The 11,107-nt window shown below is 34.2% G+C and overlaps 1 protein-coding gene across 2 annotated transcripts; it reads left to right on the top strand.

Annotated features, from left to right (window-relative positions):
- Positions 1-869: 869 nt before the first annotated feature.
- LOC102628636 (signal peptide peptidase-like 5) lies at positions 870-10,866 on the top strand. Of its 2 annotated transcripts, XM_006478822.4 has the most exons (14): positions 872-1,163; positions 2,636-2,791; positions 3,186-3,297; positions 3,389-3,508; positions 4,121-4,275; positions 5,462-5,641; positions 6,357-6,391; positions 6,529-6,685; positions 7,767-7,820; positions 7,896-7,988; positions 8,829-8,971; positions 9,481-9,551; positions 10,280-10,363; positions 10,469-10,866. In XM_006478822.4, exons 1-14 carry the CDS (start codon positions 1,026-1,028, stop codon positions 10,567-10,569), a joined length of 1,599 nt encoding a protein of 532 aa, XP_006478885.2. In that variant the 5' UTR covers positions 872-1,025; the 3' UTR covers positions 10,570-10,866. The 2 variants fall into 2 exon arrangements, with proteins under 2 accessions (XP_024954181.2, XP_006478885.2); XM_025098413.2 differs by lacking the exons at positions 6,357-6,391; positions 6,529-6,685 and having other exon boundaries at positions 870-1,163.
- The last annotated feature ends 241 nt before the right edge of the window (positions 10,867-11,107 follow it).

Below are 11,107 nucleotides of genomic sequence, written 5' to 3' on the forward strand. Positions count from 1 at the left end.
TTTTTATTGTAAATAAATAATAATTTATTACTAAAATAAATATTTTGTTATTTTAATAGAATAAATAATAATAATAATATCTTTAAAATTAATGATTTTGTTTCCTAATTAATAAGAATACTTTGGATAATTCAAGGGAGTATAATTTTATTATATAGCAATCTAAAACCTCAAGATTAGTGGATTGTAATAGTTCTAATCATAAAGTTAAAATTTGACACATGGATTAATAATCTTCAGACATTTTTTTAGATAAAAATTAATTTTTAAAAATAAGTTTCAGATAAGAATTCGGTGTTGTGCTAAATTTTTTATTAAAATTAAATAAATAGTTATTTGTTAAAATAAATAAAAATTTAAAATTTAAAATAATTTTAATTATTAATTCAGTCTTCAATAAAAACTTATCCCAATACTGAATGCTAATCCGTGATTTTTACTGTACTCGTAACATCGTAACATCTTGCAAATTAGGGCTCACATTGGTGTATTCAAATCATTTGGATAATTGAGATGGAATTATGATTACACTTCGAAACATCCCGCCCTAAACTTTTGCCATGTCCCCACGTGTCATTAAGTAGTACTAACCCATGCCATCCCAACACTCAACTGAGTTGAAATTTGTCTATGCAATGATCAAATGGATTGAAATTGACCTGAGTGTCACCCAGAAGTTCGAAATATTATAGATACTGCATTTCATCCGGAGTAAAATGAAATTAACCTAATTTTTAAGACCAACTAAATTAAAATAAAATTATTTTCTTTGAAATTAATAAAAATAAAATTGTTCTTCTAAAAAATAAAATAAAATAAAATAAGATAAAAAAATAAAATTACTGACAACGTCGAAGCAGCCAAGCCAGCATCTCGCTCTATCCAATAGCAGTCTTTTAACTTTTTTATTTTTTGTTCAGTTCCAACCTCCAACTTCCGACGTGTCCTGACGAATTAAATTAGATCACTCATCGAGTATTTATCAGATTTGTTCGTCGGAAAAAGAAAAAAATCATTTGATCGGGATGGCGATGGCGCGTCGCATGGCGACTTTCATTTGCTTGTTTGTGGTTGGTCTGTCGTTTGCGGCTGCCGGCGATGTGACACTTGACGATGACGATTCCTCTCCTAATATCCCTGGCTGTAACAATAAGCTCCAATTGGTAACCTTCCTTTTCCTCAAATCAGGGCAGTCAATTTCAATTGTGCTTAATGAATTGCCGATCTGATTGTGAATTACAAAATTTGTTCAAATTGAGTTGAAAAACTGCTCTTGTTTACTGTGATTTTTGGTACAAAGGGACCGTATTATTAGTTTTTTACGCACCAATTTGATGATTGACTTCGAGAATAACAAAAAGGCAAAATGCTTGCTTAAACAGTCTCTCACTGATTGAAAAATACTAAGAAGTTAGCTTAACAACTCAAGACTGTGTTTGATGACTACTGCATTGTTGAAATATCAACAAGCTTGTTGAGAGTTCTCTTTTCTTTCTTCTTGTCAATGAATAGAAGATGTATATTTCGAATTGAATCTTGAGTTCAAACATAGAAATTATTTACTTTTTAAATTGTAAATATGGGAAATGCATATAAAATAATGGTAACTTGGAGCATTTTTCAAAAAGTTAGTATTTATATTAGAGTTCGGCAATGATACATAATTGCATATAAGACTTTAAGGTTTCTTTTCTTTCCCTTTTTTTTTTTCAGTTTAAACCAATCAATAATACATCTATCCACAGACAACAGTTGTAAACTAGCAAAGCACTTCATCAGATATCTTGAGAATTCATATTTCTTAGTTTGTAGTAAATTAGGGGGGGGGAACATCAGAGTAGAATAAAGTTACAGTATCATGATTGTGTTTATTAGAGCTCAAATCCTATTTGAGGAGGGAGTTTAAACCATATTGTTGGTACTTACCTATGAGATTAAAACTTGTCAGTGAAGTGATTACCCAACGTGGTAATATAGCTTATTTGACCAAGTGGTCATGTGCCAGAATTCCCTTTTTGTATTACTTAGTTCACAATTAGTTGTATGTGATTTTTTTGATATGTTTGTGGTTATGGATCTTAAATACTTTTTGTTAAATGATAACCAAGAGGTTAAACTTTGGGCTAAAGATGTAACGCCAATAAGATAATAAACATGTAAAAGCAAAAATCTCTAAATCTTTCTCTTTGATTTCTTCCATTAATGTGGTGGAGTTTTTATCAAAATCAAGCCAATCCAAATTGAGATAGGGGAATAAATTAATGAGGAAATAAAAAGGTGACTTTTAGAGAGACAAGGATTAATGAGGAAATAAAAAGGTGAATTTTAGAAAGACAAGGACAAATATAAATAAATCAAGGTAATGAAGTATTAACAGGCGAGGAGTGTGGGTGTGCGTGCATGTGTGAAGCAATTTAAAGGGTCATTCAGTGACTCCCTCTCAATCGCGTATGTGAGGAAACATTATATTTACTTGAGAAAATAAAATTATGTCCACTTTTGTGCTTTACATATAGTTTGTCATGCATTTTACATCTGAACTTCCTGCACAAACTCCTTTTCGCAGTTTCTTTATTTTGTTTTTGAAATAAAACATCCGTTTGGTTGGACAGAATCTAAATTTCCTAATTGACAGGTCAAGGTTAAGAATTGGGTTGATAATGTTGAAGGTGAAAGCTTTGCAGGGTTAACTGCAAGATTTGGATTGCCTTTGCCTTCTGATGCTGCAAAGGCTTTTAAACTGCCTGCTGTTTTATCAAATCCTTTAAACTGCTGTTCCACTGCTTCGAAGGTTTGGCTTGGCATTTGTTTTACTTGATTGAACTTGCCACATTTACTTAGCATATAACCATCCAACATTAAGTTTTCTTCTATAGCTTCTCTCCTTCTCTCTGTTTTCTTGTTTCAAAGAATCTTTTTCCCTCCTTTCAGAAAAAAAAGAGACTCTTATCCGTTGTCTGGAATTTGGATTATAAACCATTGTTTTAAAATTTAAAGTTGGTGGAGACTGAAAGACCATTTCCTTCCTCAGTTTCCTGAACTTGGTGGATAATTTTGAGAACGTGGAAAATTATGAGAAACATCGTACTTCGAATTTCTGTTTAAAAAATGGACAACAAGAAAATTCACCTTAATAGTATTTCAAATTCAATTTCTGAATCATGTGCTCTCTTGCCGTTGTGTAGCTATCTGGCTCTATTGCTTTGTCTATGCGTGGTGATTGTGCCTTCACGACTAAGGCAGAAGTAGCTCAAGCTGCAGGTGCTGCAGCTCTGGTTGTGATAAATGACGAAGAAGGTTTAAACTTTTAGTTATCATGTGAATATGAATAAATTTTTTGATAAAACTAAATTGTTGACTTTTCTGGCATTTTTCTGCACTTTTTCAGATCTTTACAAGATGGTTTGTTCTGAAAATGATACTGCTTTAAACATCTCGATACCTGTATTGATGATTCCAAAGTCAAGAGGAGATGCTCTTAACAAATCTATTGCAGATAAACAGAGAGGTGAGGTCCTCGATTTTTTCTACAATGTCAAACTTTGATTTCATTTTTTTTCAAACAAATCTACTGTATCATTTTTCAGATCACATTTCCTTCTTCTTAAATTTAAAACAATTGAAGAATTTTGTAAATGTCTTATCAGTAATATCTTGCTGTATGCAGTCAATATATTAGTTATTAAAGGTGAAAAAATGTTATCGTTTTGTTCAAAGGGCAGGATCACGTAATAGAAAATCTGGTATGAATTCGAACTTGTACAAACTATAGTTCTGCTTTATATTTTAAGCTCGGGACTCTTAGTTGTTATCTTAGTCTTAGAAGTTTCATAGATGTCTGGTATTTCTGCATTTTCAGCAGTAGAAATCAGGCAGTCAGATAAGCCAAATTTCAGCTAGTATGCATCCCGTACATACTTGATCATGAGTATGTCTGATACAAAGGTTATCAAATAGTGTCTGCGTATGTGCACTTTGTATATCATGCTCATAGTTGTCATAATAAACTTGGTTTCTAACAACATTTGCATTTATCCCTAGCGTGATTGTACTCTTAAATTGTTGGGTTTATTTTTCTTTTGTGATCTTTTATGGCTGAGCATATAATTTTCCAATGCAGTGGAACTTTTACTATATGCGCCAAATCGTCCAGATGTGGACTTTGCAGTTATATTCCTCTGGATGATGGCTGTCGGAACAATTATCGCTGCTGCACTTTGGTCACTTTTAACTAGTGAGCAGACTGATGAGCGCTATAATGAATTATCACCAAAGGTTTATAACACATCTCTCCACCTTCCTTCTATTTTTTCTTACTTTCTTATTTATTTCTTGTTGTTGTTGTTGTTGTTGGGGGGTGTGTGTGTACATGTGGATAATCCAGTTCTTTGGTTGGATTGCCTATCTCATTGATATGTTGACATAAGCTACAGCGATATTTCTTGTGTGCAAAACACTTATTTGGTTGTGCAGTAGTTAGATCTGACCTGCAAATGAGAACAAATGGACCCAGGCTAACCTTTGCCTAGTACACTTCACCAGCTCCTAAAGACCTTTAGAGCACCGCCCAGTGAATAATGGCAGCCTAAAATGACGTGGTGGGGATGAAAGAGAGCAATTATATCTTGATATGAATGAATAACCTGTAGGGGCTTTAGTATAAATGAAATTGTTGATTGCACTGTTCGTATTTGGTTTCAAACTGCCCTGATGAACATTGCCTCACCTACCATTTCCTTACTTGACACTTTTGTTGATGCACTGTCTAATTGCTCTCTTGATTCATTCTTGTGATTGTAAGTTGTGGGTGACTGTTAACCTGAAATGTTTGTTAAGATCTTTGGATTCAACCAAGAGCTCAGGGTTAAAACCCTTTGAATCACCTACCTGGTAGTATCCAACCAGTTTCTATCAAGGTTGTAGGGTCTTGCAGTAGGAAACTGTGGGGGTTATAACCATATTTCACATCAAGATCAACATTATAATTTGAGGAACCACTTAGGACTTGTTTAGGTAAAAGGATTGAAGACGTGGTGCCACCTCCTGAAATCAGTTTAGGCATGTTGTAGATGGTAATGTTGCATTCTAGATTTTGCCAGAATTGAGACTTAGTTGACCTTGCTCTAAGATTTGTTCAACCATGCCCAGAGCTTGGAGGGCATTGATACCATTTATGTTCGTGATATCAGGAATCAGTAATGGTTCACTAAGAAATAAGGGCTGCTATCACTGGACTATTGTTGGAAATATATAGATGTCCATAACCTGTAAAACCACCTGTGCTTGTATTTACATTTCAATTTGATATGCTTGCTTTCTTAGGTGTCACATGCTGACTCTTTTCATTTACTGATTAACTTGGAATTTTTTTGAATCCCCCCCCCCCCCCTCAATTGTTATATATGCACTTTGATCATAAGAAGCAATTTCTAAGTTTAGGCTTTCTTTTTTCTTTGTCTAGGAATCTTCCAATCTTGAAGCAGTCAAAGATGATTCTGAGAAGGAAGTCCTTGATATCACTGCAAAGGGTGCTATAGTTTTTGTTATAGTAGCATCCACTTTTCTGGTGCTGCTTTACTTCTTCATGTCATCTTGGTTTGTGTGGCTACTGGTTGTTCTCTTCTGTATTGGCGGCATTGAGGTAGCACACTTGTTTTGTAGTATATCTTTTTTACTTTTGTGCTGCCAGAATAAGATAATGACTGCATGATAGTCTGAATGAACATTATTAAATGCATGATCTCATCTGTAGTCAAAAACATGTGTTATTTTGTTTTTAGCATGTAGAATAGCTTATTTGAGGAGAAGTGATAAAATAATCTTGTCCTGCAGCCTTTTGTTTTTTGGTCATTGGTACAGTTCTTGACCTTTCAGGTTTTTGAATGTTATCATTCATTTCTTTTTCCTTGGTTCTAGAATAGCTAATTCAAAATTTTTGTTAGCAACGCTAAATTTATATGAAAAGATAACTTTCTTCATTGGTATATGTACTTGTCAAACAAGCTGTGTGGATTTTGGATATTCAGTTTGTGGCGGGCCTACAAATTATTTTAAATTTCTTTCCAAAGTATGATATGAGTGTGCTACATTTTTTTTTATGTGTATTGTTGAAAATGTGAGTACCTTTATTTGAAAATTTACTGGTGGGATGTAATTATTTTCTAGACGATAATTATATGAGGGCACTAGCAAGCATTTTTTGCTGTTGTAATATCTAGCTTGTGGTCCATTTTTGTGAAACGCGCATCTAAACATTATAGAATAACATTGTTTATTTTTTCTCATTGTTGCAATTTTCTTTTTGCTGATGATATGTTGTACCAATTAACTTGTTATGCTTATTAATTACTTTTCAGGGAATGCATAATATTATTGTAACACTAGTGTTGAGGTATGTGCAGTTTTTTTGCTTTTGATCCATCAAGTTGCTGATTCGTATTAGTAGTTCTCTTTTGCTCCGACCATTGAAAAGAAAACAAGTTTTCTTGTCATTCTTATTTATACGTAAACATTTTATTTGCTGTTCAGTAAATGTAGAAATTGTGGGCGGAAGACTGTGCATTTGCCTCTCTTGGATGAGGTTTCTGTTCTTTCGCTTGTGGTGTTGCTCTTCTGTGTTGTGTTTGCTGTTGTCTGGGCTGTACGGAGGCAGGCATCATATTCTTGGGTTGGTCAAGATATTCTTGTAAGTCTTGGCTATGTGTCTGCTCATTAGATTTTTAGGTATTGTCTATTGTTGCAGAGATATATGCCAATTAACCATATAATAGCTTTATTTAAAACATCTTTGAATATAATTTTTCCTTTTTAAAAAACTAGCTTTTTAAATGATGCTCATCAACTTTGGAAATTGACAGGAGTTTGAAAACAAGTTGTTTTCCCCTCTAGTGGTCTCATTTGAGTCATAGCAATACAGTATCAAACCATAATGTTCATGTTTACACATCTTTCCCGAAACATGAGAGCAATTTCTTTAGTGATCATGGTCCAATCTGAAATGATATAGGGCATTAAAAAGGTTTTCTTCTGCTTTTTGATATATTTGCTGGGGTATATATGCAGAAGGGGTGGAGGAGAAGATTTTAACATTGTCACATTCTAATTATACCACTGTGTTATTACACTAAAAACACGAATGGTTTTGGTTGGCAATCATACTCATTGTGATACTAGAGTTGAATTAAAAACTTAATATCTTCATGCATTATGAGGTATTTGGTACTTCAAGCACGTTTTTCCTACAATGAAAGCACAAAAATGGATTCACAAAATTATGCGGGTCTTTTTCTCCTGTAGAGGGAATTTCTTGTCCATTTGCCCTTTCGAACTTTTCAGGTTTTTAAGTCTGTCCCTTCTAAACTGTCCCTTCTTGATTTCCTTTTGGGGTAAGGTTGTCTGTTAAGACCCGTGTTCTTGAGCTTTTGCCCTTCTAAGCAAGAAAAAAGTTTTAATCTAGGGAGACCCTTGAAGTGAAAAGTCAAAAAAATTCTATCATCTTCTTTCTCTTTTAATGTGTCACTTGTACACGCATCTGCGGGGATGCAGGGAAACAGTCCTGAAACTGTCTTGTCTCATAGTTTGGATCATTCAGTTTGTCTTCCATAACCTTAATTTGAAATGATTATTAAAATTAATACTTTTGCTGCTAGTGTTGCTTTTATTACATTTTCTTTCTATTGGCTGTTTCATGGCCTGGTTGAAATATTATCAAAAATCTTCCACTTCCCTCCCATTGACTACCCTAATAATGGAACTTTTGTTGACAGGGCATCTGTTTGATGATAACAGTTTTGCAAATGGCTCGATTACCTAATATCAAGGTACCTTAGTACTGTTGGTTTTCTAATAAGGACTCATCTCCTGTACCTATGCCCTGATTGAGAATCATAATTCAGGTTGCTTCGGTGCTTTTGTGCTGCGCATTTGTTTATGACATCTTTTGGGTCTTCGTCTCACCACTAATTTTCCATGAAAGCGTTATGATTGCAGTAAGTTTTAACATTAATTTTGCTTCTCCTTTTTTTCCCCCTTCACGAGAAAAAAAAAGGAATCATGCTAATTCCTGCTTCTTTTTCCTACCTGCAAATAAGATTACATTAATTATCTTGTTGTCATTACTAAAACACACTTCCTTTTATACCAGGCATGAAAAGGGAAAAAAAAAATGGTTACGTTGGTTTGAAATTGGATCTAGTGCCTATTTTGTTATATTATTTTATTTGCTGATTACAGCATTGAGGGTTAGAAATTGGATCTAGGGCCTATAATGGTGTCTATGTAGGAAATCCTGCCAGTAGACTGTTTTGGGTTGATGACAAGTGTTTGATTTGTGATGCATCAGAGAAGACCTAGGTTTTTATTTACTATGGGTGCCCTATTCCCATCTCTATTGACCATAGGGAAGGTGTGACCCATCAGGGTGGGCCAGACATGATGAGGTTGTCATATGATTGGGTTAGGGGAATGGCACAGTCCCATATGATTGGGTTAGGGGAATGGCACAGTCCCACACATAGAAACTGGGTTAATCCGAAGGATATAAGGATGGATATGTAGTCTCAACTAATAGTCTTATTTTTTGGGTGACAGCAAGCTTTCTGCACGAGTAAAAACAATTGAGTTGATATTAGTAAATTGATTCATCTGAATTTCTTTTTTTTTTTTTTTAAATGTCTAGACTTGCTTTATTTGTATGCTTTTAGTTTTTTGTATTATTTACATCCTATTAGACTGGTAGATTGTATTTACATATCAACAAAGGATAAAAAACTTTAGCTGAGTGAAAGTGCTGTAAGAAATTTTCTTATGGGTTTATTCTATTGATGTAGGTTGCTCGAGGTGACAACAGTGGTGGAGAATCTATTCCCATGCTTTTAAGAATCCCTCGACTTTTTGACCCTTGGGGTGGTTATGATATGATTGGCTTCGGGGACATTCTCTTTCCTGGTTTGCTAATTTGTTTTGCATTCAGGTACTCAATGTTAAAATGCATTCAGGATCCATGATATGATGCCTTCTTCCTGAAAAGAGTGGAATTACAGGAGATATCCATAAATTTTTTGTGTATAGTTTGCCGTGTAATCTGGGAGAACAGGGATCCTTTTAGTTCAACCAATAGCCTATCTTTAGAGTTTTATCATCAGCATCAAAGTTTTATTATCTTAGTATTATTAAAATTATTATTATTATTATTACTACTAGTACTTTTTGGTGCCCTCTCATAATGCTAGGATTTGGAAGTTGTGGGCAATGACTTTGATCAAGAAGTTGCTTCAAGATCTTATATGAATTGGCACCAGATTCAAGGCAGAAAAATTTGACTTTATTTGTGGGTTTTTTTTTTTTTGGGTTCACATTGTGTCTGGGTTTTATTTCTTGGCTTTTGAGTTTTTGATTAGGCTGGTGTCAGAAGGATGTTGCCCTTGTTTTGACTTTGGGTTTTTTTTTTCCTGTTTCTCTTTCTGTGTTTGATTGTCTCAGATATGACAAGGAAAACAAGACAGGTGTGGTAAAAGGATATTTTCTCTGGTTGATAATTGGCTATGGTTTTGGTAAGTACCTTAGCATAGTGGTTTACATTATTATTATTCCTTTATATATTACTTCATTGTTATTTCTTACTTATTTTGTGCTCAATCACAAGCTTTTTAACTTTAGGATATATAGGCTGTTTTAAATGAATGTTAACCCAAGTTAACTCAATTATACTTGTTTTAAATGTTTCTTGTAATGATCTTTTGTTTTGATCCATAACTTGTGCTTTGAATTCTAACGCAAATGTGTATGTTCTCAAAATTTGCTTGGGTCACATTTGATTATCACCTTCACTTCATTGTCTTTTGATTGATGAGCTTATTACATATGACAAATATTAGAATCTATTAAATGTCCCAGACAAGTAATGATGACAAACTTTTATCATCTTGTCCTGCTGCAATATAAAATTCTTGGTAACCTGGAAGCGTATTTTTATTATCTGTATGTCAAAATGGAGGTCCAAATTTTTGTTTCTTTTCATAGTAGTTGTTTAGCTTCTATTCAAGGTAGCTGCAATCAGGGATAGAACTCATGCGCATATCTGTGAAGTTCTCAAAAGATTATGTTAGATATCACCACTTCCATTTCCTCTCCTTTTAATAATTTGGCATGTGGCACACTGAAGCTCAATTTTCTATTCATTTTTTATCTTACTGTACGTGCCCTGGTGGCAATTAGTTGCAAGTGTACATGAAGAAGTCTTCTTGCTGTCGTATTTCTTTAAATTTCTTTTGCACTGCAGGTCTCTTCCTTACATACCTAGGGTTATATCTAATGAACGGGCACGGCCAGCCAGCACTTCTATATCTTGTTCCCTGTACGCTAGGTAATAATGTTGTGTGATTCTAGTTGGACAGGGAGTAGTAGTACATCATCCCTGTATAAATAAAAGGAAGTTCTTTTCACTTACCTCTTGATTTTGCATTACCAGGACTTACTGTAATACTGGGTTTGGCGAGAGGGGAGCTGAAACATCTTTGGGATTATAGTAGGGAACCATCTTCAGATATGAATCGTCCAGTAGAAGCATGAAGAATCAGAATTGGTTTTTAATCACTCTTAACAGAAATCAAAACCCAGCCCGCACTGCAAAAAGCTGGGCATGCAATGGGGTTTGCTGTTGACTCAAGGTTTTCTTTTGGGTCAACTTGGGATGAAGGATACAGTGATAAAAGAAGTGGTAGCCATATAAGGTCTACAGACAATTTGCCATTAGGATTTATTTTATGCCTGTGTATATTCTCGTTGCTTATATCTATTGACTGTAGCTCAATTCTTGTCACAGCATTATATTCTTGGAATATATTGCAACATGTGCAAGTTCTTTTCTTTTCTTTTTTTAATTTCATTTTTTTGCATTGTTAATCAGACATTGTGGCTGAAACTGCATGATTCTGATGTTTATGCATTTTTTGTGCCTGCCTAGATCATGATAGGCTGGAACGATATATGTGATTTCTGTGGAGTAAATTTAAGAAAATAGTTTTTTTCTTAAAACCAGGCTTCATCTAAAACTACTATAGACTATAGGCCTATTATCCATTTTCAATAATTACCAGATCTGGAAAAT

This window comes from Citrus sinensis, chromosome 3, assembly GCF_022201045.2.
Source record: "Citrus sinensis cultivar Valencia sweet orange chromosome 3, DVS_A1.0, whole genome shotgun sequence".
NCBI lineage: Eukaryota > Viridiplantae > Streptophyta > Magnoliopsida > Sapindales > Rutaceae > Citrus > Citrus sinensis.